This window comes from Euleptes europaea, chromosome 20, assembly GCF_029931775.1.
Source record: "Euleptes europaea isolate rEulEur1 chromosome 20, rEulEur1.hap1, whole genome shotgun sequence".
In the NCBI taxonomy this organism is placed as follows: domain Eukaryota; kingdom Metazoa; phylum Chordata; class Lepidosauria; order Squamata; family Sphaerodactylidae; genus Euleptes; species Euleptes europaea.
The window spans coordinates 9,122,889-9,137,426 of NC_079331.1; the positions used below are offsets into that span (position 1 = coordinate 9,122,889).

At 50.0% G+C, this 14,538-nt stretch overlaps 1 protein-coding gene across 1 annotated transcript; it reads left to right on the top strand.

The window, feature by feature from the left end:
* The first annotated feature begins 313 nt into the window (after positions 1 to 313).
* Positions 314 to 13,839, top strand: GLDN (gliomedin). The gene is made up of 7 exons (XM_056865881.1): positions 314 to 409; positions 1,193 to 1,339; positions 2,668 to 2,796; positions 9,506 to 9,589; positions 9,688 to 9,813; positions 11,266 to 11,416; positions 13,369 to 13,839. The coding sequence occupies exons 1-7, from the start codon at positions 331 to 333 to the stop codon at positions 13,826 to 13,828; spliced, it is 1,176 nt and encodes a 391-aa protein (XP_056721859.1). The 5' UTR covers positions 314 to 330; the 3' UTR covers positions 13,829 to 13,839.
* Positions 13,840 to 14,538: the final 699 nt, after the last annotated feature.

The window sequence follows — 14,538 nt, forward strand, 5'->3', positions numbered from 1 at the left end:
GTATGCCAAGCAGATGCTCTTCCACTGAGCCACAGGTCATGTCCGTGGTTCTCAGACGGAGGTCTTTCACATCACCTACTTGCCTAGTCCCTTTAACTGGAGATGCCGGGGATTGAAACTGGGACCTTCTGCGTGCCAAGCAGATGCTCTACCACTGATCCACGCCCCCTCCCCATGACTTTGGGGTCCCAGGTTGGTTTCCTTTGACTCCCTGCTGGGCTCGTGAATTGCTGGAGCTTGCTTTTTGGTGTAGGATTTCCTGTTCTCTGGGGTAAGACTCTCAGACACCACATTTCATTGATTTCGTCAGGTCCTCCTGGTCTGGATGGGATGCCTGGTTTTAATGGATCCGATGGAATTCCTGGCGTTCCTGGGCAGATGGGAGAACCCGGAAGACGAGGGAAACCAGGTATGCTTCTATGTGGACGGCGTTGTCTCTTAAATTCCCCTTACCCTCTTCCGGTTCCTTGAGGCTGGCTCACAACTCCTGTCAAATCACAGTCCTCCTTTGCAACACTTCAGAGGATGGCAGGTTTGAAATTAGTTTCCAGCGTCAGGACTCTTGGAAAATATGAGTACAAGCAAAATAGAGTTCTTCTAAACACGTGCAGATTATACTCTTCGGAGAGCATCCCTGGATCCCTTTTTGTTTGGAAATTGGCACCCCCCCAAAAATCGGACCAAACATGACAATAGAGGCAAAATTCAATGGCCATTTTTGCATGGTAATTAGCAGCCGTTCCAGGCTGAATTGCCCCGCAATTTTTTTTGAATTTTGCACGCAGAACCATCATTCCGGAAGTGACTGCGAAGCCGGCGCATACCTGCTTCGCATTACTAAAGAGCCCATTTAAGGCGATCTTTGGTGTTTGCCTCGAAGAATCCCTCTCAAGGAACAATGCAAAACAACAGACGCGCGTTAGCTATGCATATGCTAATGGATATGCAAACAGGAACAAAGGAGCAGGCGAGTGGGGGGAGTGGAATGTCTCCTTTTGCGCAGGAACCGTGAAAAGGCATTTTTAAAGTCGCATTTGAAAAAAGAGCTTTGAGCGAGCATCAAAATTGACCATGCAAAAATGGCCAAGGTGTACTTTTGATGGATACCTGCATGTATGATTCTTGCAGCATCTTGAGAAACCTAAGTGGTTCTTCCAAATATATTTTCTAAGTCATACTTCTTTTTTACCAGGACCAAAAGGTGACCCTGGAGAGAAAGGAGAAAAAGGAGACCCTGGTGAAATGGGCCTACCTGGGAAAAACGGGACGCCGGGAGAAAAAGGGTCGAGAGGGGCCAAGGGAGATAAAGGCGACACCAGCAACGATGTTGCAGCAGAAGGTGAGAGAAGATGTGCTTTATGTTAGGCAGGAAGCTTCCTGGGGCCAGCAGCCGAACCCTCCTTGTGTTTACAATGCACTTCTTGACCTGAGAGCCAGCGTGGTGTAGTGGTTAAGAGCGGTGGTTTGGAACAGTGGACTGGGTTTGATTCTCCACTCCTCCACATGAGCAGCGGACGCTGATCTGGTGAACCGGGTTGGTTTCCCCACTCCAACACATGAAGCCAGCTGGGTGACCTTGGGCTAGTCACAGCTCTCTCAGCCCCACTTACCTCCCAGGGTGTGTGTTCTGGGGAGGGGAGGGGAAGGCGATTGTAACCCGGTTTGAGTCTCCCTTAAGTGGTAGAGAAAGTCGGCATATTAAAACCAACTCTTCTCCTTCTCCTCCTCCTTCTCCTCCTCCTTCTTCTCCTCCTCCTTCTCCTCTTCCTCCTCCTCCTCCTCCTCTTCTTCTTCTTCTTCTCCTCCTCCTCTTCTTCTTCTTCTTCGTTCATTTTTACATGACAAAGTCCATGTGTTGGGACGACATGAGGACTTTTGCATCTGATGTACAAGAGGGGTTTTTGTACCTGCTGGCAATCAGAGTGGGGGGAGAAGCACCTTCATTCTCCCCACCCCACTGTTCTCATGGCCCCCTTTCCCTTTTTGTTGTTATGGTGGCTTACGAACCCACACAGAACAGTTTACGTACACTGTGTGCTAAGGTCTGTACATGGGAACTCCATAATTTCCTCTAGCTAGAGGTAGAATGTCGATGGTGTGTGGAATGGGAATGGTCTTAAGTTATGCTGCAGATCTTCTGTTTCTGGAATTGTGCTTTTGATTCGTCTTTGACCTCTCTGGTGGTGGTGTGGCTCATGGGGAGGCGATTGAAATCACAGCATTAGTAGTAGTAGAAGAAGAGTTGCGTTTTTATATGCCGACTTTCCCCACCACTTAAGGGAAAATCAAAACAGCTTACAGTCTCTACCTTCCCCTCCCCGCAACAGACACCCTGTGAGGTAAGTGAGGCTGAGAGAGCTCTAAGAGAGCTGTGACTAGCCCAGGGTCACCCAGCAGGCTTCATGTGGAGGAGTGGGGAAACCAACCCGGTTCACCAGATTGGCATCCGCCGCTCATGTGGAGGAGTGGGGAATCAAACCTGGTTCTCTGGATTAGATTCCACTGCTCTTAACCACCACACCATGCTGGCTGTCCAAGTATTTGACTGTATTTAAATTTAGGTCAAAGTGAGAGGAGTTTTTTTCCTAGATGGGTTTTCTTGAAAGCATCTACTGTGCTAGAAACACCGAGGCCCACCTCAACTTGATTCCTGTGTGTCTTTTTTAGGTGTGAAAGGTGAACCAGGCCCCCCAGGCCCCCCCGGCCCCCCAGGGCTTCCAGGACCTCCCGGGCCGCCGGGGAAACGGAAAGCAAAAGCCCAGGTGGAGGAGAATATGTTCAGTGCCAAGTGTGTAGGTGAGTGAATCTTAAGGTCATGTTGTCCTTGTCTTCACTGTCTATTGTACACCCTAAGCTAAAGTTTCCAAGCTGTGTTGTGTTATTTTGTTGCGCCTTTCAGAAAAGGTGTGATGGGGCTTTTGTGTTTGGGTTCATCCATGGACCCACATAGCTGCCAACTTTTTCATCCGCTTCTACCGGTCTGTGCTGTTTCCTTGCAACCGGTCTGTGCTCTTCCCTCCGTCTTATGAAGGCTGAATTACAAACTACGTTCGACGCAGGACTGCTGCTGATAATGGCAGCTCTGTGTCACGTTCTTGCCAGTAATGTGCAAGACAATGTGGGCCGGGTCATGTGTTTCTCCACTCCCACGCTGCATTATTGCCTGGCAGGTGGGTAGGAAAATGTTGACATTGGGCAACAGGCCAGATGGTCCTACATATTATAGGGGAGGACTTACCACAAGAGGTCCCATTTTAGGGGGCATCTCCATATCAAGGGAAATGTGTTTTGTCGCCTAGAGCAAAGCTGTATGGCGGGATTGTAGTGCCATTGTGTTCAGACCAGCCAACAGATTGCAAAATAGAATAATAGAATCATGGAATCATAGAGTTGGTTGGGGCCATAGAGGCCATCTAGTCCAACCCCCTGCTCAATGCAGGATCAGCCTAGAGCATCCCTGACAAGTGCTTGTCCAGCCTTGCTTAAAGACTGCCAGTGAGGGGGAGCTCACCACCTCCCTGGGTAGCTGATTCCACTGTCGAACAACTCTTACTGTAAGAAACTTTTCCCTAATATCCAGCCAGGACCTTTCTTCCCGCAATTTAAACCTATTATTGCGAATCCTCTGCTGCCAACAGGAACAGCTCCCTGCCCTCCTCAAAGTGACAGCCCTTCAGATGCTTAAAGAGTGCAATAATGTCCCCTCTCGGCCCCCTCTTCTCCAGAGGAAACATTCCTAACTCCCTCAGCCTTTCCTCATGGGGTTTGGTCTCCAGGCCCCTGATCCTCCTTGCGGACAAGTTTTAGTGTCCTCCAGAAGTTCGTCACCAATGAACAGAATGTGTACGTTTTGGGGAAGGGTGTTTCAGGCTACAATCAAAAGATCTGGCGGTCTGCAGTTTGTAGACCCTTGAAATGGGACAGGGGACGTGTGTCAGAATGCAATCGCTTTGATGGTGCCCGATGTAAAAAGGGTTTCACGAGTCGGTAGAATAGTGAAGCAGTCACAAATTGATCTGCTTTGTTAACATAAGGACCATCGCTTTTCCCACCCCCCTGTTATCTGCCTTACAAGGGACCGACCTGTTCTGTTTAGCGTCGAGGAAAATCTGATTAACTGGTGACGTTTATAGTCTCCCGGAGGGAGGGGGCATTTTTTTATTTTATTTTGGCTGCTCCGTTCCTGTAGCCTTTGGTGCAGCCGTGCGGGTCAAAACCAGTTTGGCACCAGTCCCTTCTGATCTGATTAAATTTGCTGCCGCAGCCTGTATTCCATTTCAAGCCTCTACATTGACGAAGAAGAAGAGTTGGTTTTTGTATGCTGACTTTCTCTACCACTTAAGGCAGAATCAAACCAGCTTACAATCGCCTTCCCTTCCCCTCCCCACAACAGACACCCTGGGAGGTAGGCGGGGCTGAGAGAACGTGATTGGCACAAGGCGACCCAGCTGGCTTCATGTGACGGAGTGGGGAAACAAATCCAGTTCACCAGATTAGCCTCCGCTGCTCATTTGGAGGAGTGCAGAATCAAACCCAGTTCTCCAGATCAGACTCCACCGCTCCAAACTACAAACTACAGAGGAAGGGGCTTCTTCAGCATGCTATTTATGGCTATCCATGGCTACTAGTCAAAATGGATACTAGTCATGGTGCATACCTATTCTTTCCAGGATCAGAGGAGCATGCCCAGTATATGAGGAACACAGGCAGGATAATGCTGCTGCAGTCGTCTTGTTTGTGGGCTTCCTTGAGGCCCCTGGTTGGCCACTGTGTGAACAGACTGCTGGACTTGATGGACCTTGGTCTGATCCAGCAGGGCCTTTCTCTCCTCTTTTTGTTCCCTTTGGTTTTTGTACTGAACTGACAAACTGTTCCGGGGAGATCAAAAGCTTGCTAACTGCTAGTTTGGTTTGTCATTAAGAAGAAGAGGAAGAGTTGGTTTTTATATGCCGACTCTCTCTACCACTTAAGGGAGACTCGAACCGGCTTACAATCACCTTCCCATCCCCTCCCCACAACTGACACTTTGTGAGACGGGTGGGGCTGAGAGAGCTCTAAGAGAACTGTGACTAGCCCAAGGTCACCCAGCTGGCTTCATGTGTAGGAGTGGGGAAACCAATCCAGTTCACCAGATTAACCTCCGCCGCTCACGTGGAGGAGTGGGGAATCAAACCCAGTTCTCCAGATCAGAGTCCACCGCTCCAAACCACCGCTCTTAACCACTACACCATGCTGGCTCTGTGGTTTTTTGAAGGAGGGAGGCAAATTTGGAAATTTCAGTGCAGTATTGGAGTATCTCCCATCTTGGTCCATATCTATCAGGTACATTTTTATCCCACCCTTCTCCCAAGGATCTCAGAGTATACTTGGCTCCCCCTTTCCCATTTTATCATCGCAACAATCCCATGAGATTGGTTAGGCTGAGAGTGAGTGACTGATCTTCCTGGTGGAGCAGGGATTCGAACCGGTGTCGGCTTGATTCTAGTCCATTACTATACCCACGACACCAGACCAGCTTTCCTGTTTGTAATTCTGTAAGAGCGAGAGAAATATGCTCCTTCAAAGGGGAAAAACAAACGGACGGCATTTCCCTCCCCTGTTTTGTGCTATCAGTTTTCTCTCACTTTGTGGGTCCCTGTGGGAAACAGTGGAAGCTGGAGGGAAGAAAACAAGTTTAATGTTACTCCCGCATCGATGCTAGAAAAAGCAGGATGAAAAAGGCAGAGGAAGCGATCTCTTTGGCTAGACCAGCTGGAAATACCACCCAAGATTGTAAGCTTTTTTTTTTTTTTTAAAGCTTGTTATATAAAGGCTTTCTTTTCGACGACGAATAAGAAGAAGAATCTTGAGTAGAAGAAGAAAGAGAAGGAGAAGGAGGAGATGAAGGAGAAGAAGAAAGAGAAGAAGGAGAAGAAGAAGAGTTGGTTTTTAGAGGCTGACTTTCTCCACCACTTAAGGGAGACTCAAACCGGCTTACAATCACCTTCGCTTCCTCTCCCCACAACAGACACCCTGTGAGATAGGTGGGGCTGAGAGAGCTCTAAGGAGCTGTGACTCGTCCAAGGTGACCCAGCTGGCTTCATGTGGAGGAGTGGGGAAACAAATCCAGTTCACCAGATTAGCGTCCGTCGCTCGTGGAGGAGTGGGGAATCAAACCTGCTTCTCCAGATCAGAGTCCACCGCTCCAAACCACCGCTCTTAACCGCTACACCACGCTGGCTCTCTACAGGGACCAGTAGCCTGACATGATATGACAGGTTCTCATGTTCAGATTTGCTGGCAAAGCAGGAGAGCAATCTCTGCCGTCTGCTCTTAATTTTTAACCTCCTAGCCCTAGCTGGTGTGCTATCTCCGACAACACCAATGGTGCTTTTGGCTATCAAGTTTAGTAACTGCCAGTTGGCCGATTCTCTGTACATTCATAACATGCTGAATATATTTACTTCTTGTATTTCCCCAGTCTTACCCTGACATGGATGGGCCAGGCTAGCCCAATCTTGTCAGATCTCAGGAAGCTAGGCAGGTTCAGCCCTGGTTGGTCCTTGGATGGGAGACCACCAAGGAAGTCCCGGGTTGCTACGCAGAGGCAGACAATGGCAAACCACCTCTGTTCATCTCTTGCCCTCACCTGGATGGCCCAGGTTAGCAAGATCTTTCCAGCTCTCAGGAAGCTAAGCATGGTCAGCCCTGGTTGGTCCTTGGAAGGGAGACCACCAAGAAAGTCCAGGGTTGCTACGCAGAGGCAGGCAATGGCAAACCATCTCTGTTCGTCTCTTGCCCTGACCTGGATGGCCCAGGCTAGCAAGATCTTTCCAGCTCTCAGGAAGCTAAGCAAAGTCAGCCCTGGTTGGTCCTTGGATGGGAGACCACCAAGGAAGTCCAGGAAGTCCACCAAGGAAGTCCACCAAGGAAGTCCAGGGTTGCTACATAGAGAGACCACCTCTGTTTGTCTCTTGCCTTGAAAACCCTGTGGGTTTTCAAGTTGGCTGCCCTTTGACAGCTCCCTCCACCACTACCCCAGTCTTTCTTCAGGAAGCTCAGACCAATGTGGTGGGGGCTTCAAGGCATCTCCCATCCAGCTGCTGGGGGTGGTGGTCTAAAGCAAAGCCCCCCCACCGCACACCTTTCACCTGTCCCCTTTGTGCTCATTGACTCCTCTGCCGGTTTTTATTCAGTATGATTTAACATCTTGGTCAGGCTCCCCTCAGTGGTTGTCCTCTAATAACCCCCCCTGGTCCGCCACAGAAATCTCTGGTTGCCGCTCAGCGCTCTTAAAGCCTTCGAAGCGAAACGCCATAAGGAACTGCTGTGCTATTTCTGAACTGTCTCACCTTTTCTGCGTGGAGAAGATGGACACCGTCGGCGAGCCGAGTAATGAGCCTGTGAAGTGGGAACATGGCCCTCTTCCAGCGTTCGGAACAGAACGTGCCACTTCAAGGATCTTGCAGGAGAACGTTGGCCTCTCCTCCTGGTACTATTTTGGGGGCTGCTTGATAGCTCGCGGTGGGAGCTGGCGCCCCACTGTTTCCCCTTCCCTGCTGTGTCTAGCTTCTGGCTTTATCTACGACAGAAGAGAAGAGAAGGAGATAATTGTCGATACGGGTTTTCAGCAGCCATTTGCAAGGCTTCTAGGAGACGGCGACCCAAATCCGGCCATTTTGTGCTGCAGCCCAAATCCGGCCGTTTCTTCTCTTGTGGTTTTTACAGGGTTAGATGCCTTTGAATTTCCCCACATCCGATGTCCCCCCTCCCCCGGGTTTGGAGTTCCAAATCACCTGGTCTAACTTAAGAAGTACATTAGTAGCCTCCCTCCCTTGAATCAGAGTTGGAAGGGACCACCAAGGTCATCTAGTCCAACCCCCTGCACAATGCAGGAAACCCACAATCACCTCCCCGCTACACCCCCAGTGACCCCTACTCCATGCCCAGAAGATGGCCAAGATGCCCTCCCTCTCATCATCTGCCTAAGGTCATAGGATCAGCATTGCTGACAGATGGCCATCTAGCCTCTGCTTAAAAACCTCCAGGGAAGGAGAGCTCACCCCCTCCCGAGGAAGCCTGTTCCACTGAGGAACCGCTCCAACGGTTAGAAAATTCTTCCTAATGTCTAGATGGAAACTCTTTTGATTTAATTTCAACCCGTTGGTTCTGGTCCTACCTTCTGGGGCAACAGAAAACAACTCCTTCCTTCCTTCCTCCCTCCGTCCCTCCCTCCACGTTTATGAATTTTGCGTACAGTGCAAGATTTGCCTCACTGCCCCTTTTTATCATCTCTTTCCTGATGTTACTGACATAAACTTGTACGTTAATAAAACACTACAAAAAAGCACTCCCGACGTGAGATGGTTTGTATTCTTGCACCAAGGTTCTCTTTTGTGTGCTTTATCACGTGTGCAGGAAAACACGGCACAAAAAAAATCTTTGTGCAGCCACGAATATGATCCAGTCAAGAGTGCTTTTTTGCAGTGTTTATATCTGTGCGCTCTGGCACTTAGGTAATGGGGCGGGGGGTTTGGAGAGATAAATGAATGAAAGGAACTGACAGCTGCAGCAAATCACACAGACCTCAATTCTGGCATTAATGTTTGAAATCCTCGGAGTTAAAGCAAAATGAAAGAAGAGCTGGATTTCAGCACAGCGTGAGCTTTTGAAACGAGAGTAGCCGGGAGAAAAATTCCCTTGAACTAGTGGAGAGGGTGAAGATTCTGTGGGCCAGAGGCACAGCACAAAATCTCTCATTTTTCTGGAGGATAAAATCTTCAAGCATGAATAGAAAATTGCTTTTTCTGTGTGACCTGCTATAGAAGAATCAGCAGATAGAGCTGGTGTGGTGTGGTTGGAGCAACCCCCCCCCCCAACACTGTTGACCCTGGGGACATTGGAAATTTTGAGAACTGGTATCTGGTGGAACAGTCAAGGTCCGTGCCACCTTTAGCCAAAAGAGACAGCCTTAAGGCCAGTGATGTTTTCTGCTGGGTGCCATCCAAGGCCTGAAGATCTTGGGGAGGGGCTGTGGCTCAGTGGTAGAGCATCTGCTAGGCATGCAGAAGGTCCCAGGTTCAATCCCCGGCATCTCCAGTTAAAAGTATCAGGTAGCATGTGATGTGAAAGACCCTTGCCTGAGACCCTGGAGAGCAGCTGCCGGTCTGAGTAGACAGTACTGACTTTGATGGACCAAGGGTCTGATTCAATATAAGGCAGCTTCATGGGAGGTGCTGTGGTAGAGCATCTGCTTGGCACGCAGAAGGCCCCAGGTTCAACCCCCGGCCTCTCCAGTTAAAGGGACAAGGCAGGTAGGTGGTAGGCAGGTAGGTAGCTGAGACCCTGGAGAGCCACTGCCAGTCTGAGTAGACAATACTGACTTTGATGGACCGAGGGTCTGATTCAGTGTAAGGCAGCTTCATGTGTTCTTTGTGAGACTTCCCCTTCTCATCTTTGACATCTGTCTGAGAATCATAAGCAACCCCATTGTTCCAACTGTTCTCTCTTCTGCCTGCAAATTTAGGGGAGACGTGTGCGGTTCCAAATGACGACACTCTGATAGAAAAAGCTGGAGAAAAGGCAAACCTCTATCACCACAAAAAATCAGGTAACCTTTTTGCAAAACTTGAGCTAAACCGTTCTTTTGCCGTCTGCTCGATTCCTTAGAGACCTCAGGTTTTGCTGACGGTCGTTTCCCTCTGTTAGAATGTATCGTCAAGTCAATCGGAAGCCCTGCCGAGATTAAGAAAATGAAAGAGACTTTTGGGGTGTGGATGGTGGATCCTGCCAATCACAGCGACGAGCGGATTTGGACGACGGAACATTTTACAGGTATTGAAGTGTCTCTGGAGGACAGAAGGGGGCTTTTTAGGTCGGGGCACCTCAAAGCATTTAAACATGAGCGTTACTGTTATAGATCCTCCAAATCTCACGTGTGGTACCAACGGTGGACAAAATGGAACAGATTTGCCCTCTCCCCGAGAAGGTTTACAGGTTCTTGCAGCAAGGCAGGGACGGGCAAGAGGAACGACTGGTTGAGTTTACTCCTGGTGGCGGAAGAGCAAATGCTTAAGGCGTTGGCTGTTGGAATTAAGACTCCAGCCCGGGGGTGTTGAACTCAATTGTTACGAGGGCCGGCTATGACATAAATGTCACTTGGTCGGGCTGGGCCATACCTCACCAGCCCAGATCGGGACTGGGGGGGCGGGTGGCTTGACACACACTCATAGGTAAAGGTAACGGTAGTCCTCTGTGCAAGCACCGGGTCATTCCTGACCCATGGGGTGACGTCACATCCTGACATTTACTAGGCAGACTGTGTTTACGGGGTGGCTTGCCGGTGCCTTCCCCAGTTGTCTTTCCTCTACCCCCAGCGAGCTGGGTATTCATTTTACTGACTTGGGAAGGATGGAAGGCCGAGTCGACCTTGAGCCGGCTACCTGAAACCCGACTTCTGTAGGGATCAAACTCAGGTCGTGAGCAGAGCTTGGACTGCAGTACTGCAGCTTTACCACTCTGCGCCACGCGGCTCCTAACACACACACATAAGGAGACGATATATCCATGATGGAAAATAGTCATGTTTCATTTGGACCAAATGAGGTGGGGGAAGACTGCAACCCCCTCCCCTGGAACTTTGGGTCAAACTAAATGTGGTCCTGAGAAGTCCGTCCTTGGTACTTTTGGAAAGTAAAGAGTAGCAGTGAGCTGTAATTTGGATTGGGCACATGGGGTACCGGTGGAGGGGGCACCCCTTTTATTTTCTCACATGGCCTCTTGTTCCATCTTGGACTGTGGCGCTGATCTGAACCCCCACCTGCTATTGATACTTCAGAGACATTAGGAGATCTAATCTCGGCTCCGTCAATGTGACATCGAGCTTGACCCTCAACCGTGCCTCTTCCCAAAGCCAGTGCAGCGGTCTGTCCCCTCCCCCTTGGAGAAGGGAACTTTGCTCTAATCCAGCTCTAGCAGTTAGAGTGGTTCCTCAGTGGGACGGGCTTCCTGAAGAGGTGGTGAGCTCTCCTTCCTTGGAGGTTTTTAAGCAGAGGCTAGATGGCCATCTTTCAGCAATGCTGATTCTATGACCTTAGGCAGATGGTGAGAGGGAGGGCATCTTGGCCATCTTCTGGGCATGGAGTATGGGTCACTGGGAGTGTGGGGGGGAGGTAGTTGTGAATGTCCTGCATTGTGCAGGGGGTTGGACTAGATGACCTTGGTGGTCCCTTCCAACTCTATGATTCTATGACTTTCTCCACACCTTGTTTTTCTCCCTCTGCACAGGCAGAACAGTCAAAGAATACGCAGACCTGGCTGCCTTGCTGAATGACAGCTACGAAGTCATTGCTCTCCCGTGGAACTTCTACGGATGCGGCCATACCGTCTACAATAACGCAATATACTATCAGAAAATAGGGACCAACAGCATTGTGAAGTAAGTAGATTTTGTGTATGTGTGTCTTAAAAGACACATGAAGCTGCCTTATACTGAATCAGGCCCTCGGTCCATCAAAGTCAGTATTGTCTACTCAAACCGGCAGCGGCTCTCCAGGATCTCAGGCAGGGGTCTTTCACATCACCTACTTGCCTGATCCCTTGAACTGGAGATGCTGGGGATTGAACCTGGGACCTTCTGCATGCCAAGCAGATGCTCTACCACTGAGCCACAGCCCCTCCCCGACAAGGATCTTCAAACACTTGGATGCAAGGCTGATGGGTCATGATCTATTAACTTTTTAAAACCATGCCAGCATATGGCACGGATTAGCGAGTTGCTGCCTATCAAAATAGGGAGCGCCCAAAACCTGTAAAAACAGTGCCATGAACCATCAAGTGTGATGGGGCTCAATGGGGAAGCATCTGCTTGGTATGTGGAAGATCCCGGGTTCAATCCTCGGCATCTCTAGTTAAAAGGATCAGGTAATAGGTGATATGAAGCAGCTCCACCTGAGCTCTTGAAGCTCTCTCAGCCCCACCCACCTCACAGGGTGTCTGTTGTGGGGTGGGGGAGGGAAGGTGATTGTAAGCCGCTTTGAGTCTCCCCTAAGTGGTAGGAGAAAGTCGGCATATAAAAACCAACTCTTCTTCTTAAATTATGGGCTGTTGGTTGCAATTCAGGAAACCCATTCAAAAAACTAACTGTTCCCTTTCCTTTGGACATATATTGTGAAAGTTCTTCTGTTTTCCTGGAAAGAGAAGTTACCACGTGTTCTGTTTTTAATTCCTGCTGGGAATTCCAGTAATAAATCTTCTGACCGGAAAAAAAAGGGACTTTCATATTAAGTTTTTAATTGCCCCTCCCCTTTTGACTTGGCTTTTGCTGTTCAGAAGTCTGTGTCCTGGTTGTTGCCCACACGGAAGGACCTTGCTCAATCGGAAAGCCACCAGATGCCTTTCCCCCATATCTCACTGTGGTCTAGCATCCCTTTGGGCATAGCTAGCTTATCTAGAAGGGCATCCGGGTCTGAAGATGGGGAGGTCACAGCTGTGGTTTTGTTGGGGTGGCCGAAGGTTGTTCTTGAAGTGTGAGCCAAAGAAAACATCCTCCTTTGCAAGCAGGTGGGAGGTTCTCCTGGGCCTCTCCCGTGGTGAAAATGGGCCAGTGAGTGAGAACATGTTCCTAGCATTGTGTGTTGTCCAGCCAATGGTACTCCTGCCCTGCCCTGGATGGGCCCAGGAGAAGAAGAAGAGTTGGTTTTTATATGCTAACTTTCTCTACCACTTAAGGGATAATCAAACCGACGTACAATCACCTTCCCTTCCCCTCCCCACAACAGACACCCTGTGAGGTAGGTGGGGCTGAGAGAGCTCTTAGAGAGCTGCGACTAGCCCAAGGTCACCCGGCTGGCTTCATGTGGAGGAGTGGGGAAACCAGCCCGGTTCACCAGATTAGCCTCCACAGCTCATGTGGAGGAGTGGGGGAATCAAACTTGGTTCTCCAGATCAGAGTCCACCGCTCCAAACCACCGCTCTTAACCACTACACTACGCTAGCTCAATCCCGTCAAATCTCAGAAGCTAAGTGGGGTGGTATTTGGATGGGAGACCACCAAGGAATTCCATGGTTGTTATGCAAAGGCAGGCAATGGCCAACCACCCCGGTTCCTCTCTTGCCTTGAAAACTCTTTGGGGTCACCATAAGTAATTCTAGGCTTCACTGGGCCCTCAAGATGACTTGGGCCCCAGGAGTTTTGTACCCCCAGTCTCCCACTCTCGGTGGTCCTGCACCCAGCTAGCTTCCATGGCAGAGTGGGGATTTTAACCCAGGTCTCCCTGATCCCTGGTCTGACTCTCTAAGCTTTGCAGCACCTTGGCTTTCTTCTGCACCATGCTGTATCCGCTTCAGTAGTGCAGTTGTGCTTAACTGTTTTTTGAACATCTGTTGCAGATTCGACCTGGGGACAAAGTTGTCCCAAGCTCTCCTGATCGAGCAAGCGTGGAGCCACATGCGCCATTACCTCTTCGCTTATTCCAAGACCTACTTCAACATTGCGGTGGACGAGATGGGATTCTGGGTGATGTACGTGGAGAGGTTTCACGAAAACATCATGGTGGCCTACGTGGAGGAGGAGAAGTTCTCGGTGCTGCTCCACGTCAACACCACCTACCCGAAGTCCAAAGCTGGCAACGCCTTCATCGCCTGCGGGGTGCTGTACGTCACCGACAAGGACGATACCTACGTGGCGTTTGCTTTCGACCTGCTGAGCGAAAAGCAGATCGACGCCAGTTTCGAGCTGAAACGGAGGCCGTCCAACCTGGCCATGCTCACCTACAACCCGAGAGATAAACACCTCTACACCTGGGAAAAGGGCTCGCTGATGCGATACCCTGTCCATTTTACCAGCTGAGCACGTCCCGTTGGAAAACCATCCGCCGCTCGGCCTGTCTTTGCCTCTGTTAAGCGATAATCCGTAGTGGAGGGCCCTTACCCAGACTCTCGTACATTCGTCTCTCCTGTCTAAGGAAGGCAGAGATTTTCAACTGCATAATGTTTGTGCATCGTAGGGCAAGTTATGATCAAGTTATGTGTCAGTCATGCCTGTTTAGCTTTCAAAGGCCATTCTGGGCTCTGCAGAAGAAAGGACTGCTCAGTACTATATAGTCAGTCTTACATGTTAGCAGACTCAAGAAAGAGTTTGCTGTTGTTCTACTGCAGGAGTGCACAATATATGGCCCAGGGGCCGCACGAAACCTTCCAATGCTCGTAACCCCCCAATTCGGTCGCTCAGCGGGCATTGCTGGACTCCGTGCCTCCGACTGGCAGCGTCTCTGGGCGTGGATCAGCTCAGGAGGGCCGGATGCCAATGAAGCAGACGGGTGGCTTCTCGAGGCAAGATGCTGAGGCACGGCACCTGGGACAATCCCCCCCCCCCCGTAAAACGGTTTAAAAAAAAGCTGGGAGCGAGGTTCCAAACGCCAGCGAGAGGTGGCAGCCTAACAAGATTCTAACTATTCCAGGGATTACTTTAGGTCGTTGGGGTTACTTGAGGCCATTCTCTGAAAATTTCAGTTAACTATGGGGTTACTGTAGGTCATTGGGGTTACTTGAGGTCATTCT

Excerpts from the sequence above, each read along its gene's own strand:
- GLDN (XM_056865881.1), top strand. The coding sequence starts at position 331 with ATGCCTGGTTTTAATGGATCCGATGGAATTCCTGGCGTTCCTGGGCAG. Across the intron at positions 1,340-2,667 it reads CAACGATGTTGCAGCAGAAG|GTGTGAAAGGTGAACCAGGC; the intron begins GTGAGAGAAGAT and ends TGTCTTTTTTAG. Across the intron at positions 11,417-13,368 it reads GGGACCAACAGCATTGTGAA|ATTCGACCTGGGGACAAAGT; the intron begins GTAAGTAGATTT and ends CATCTGTTGCAG.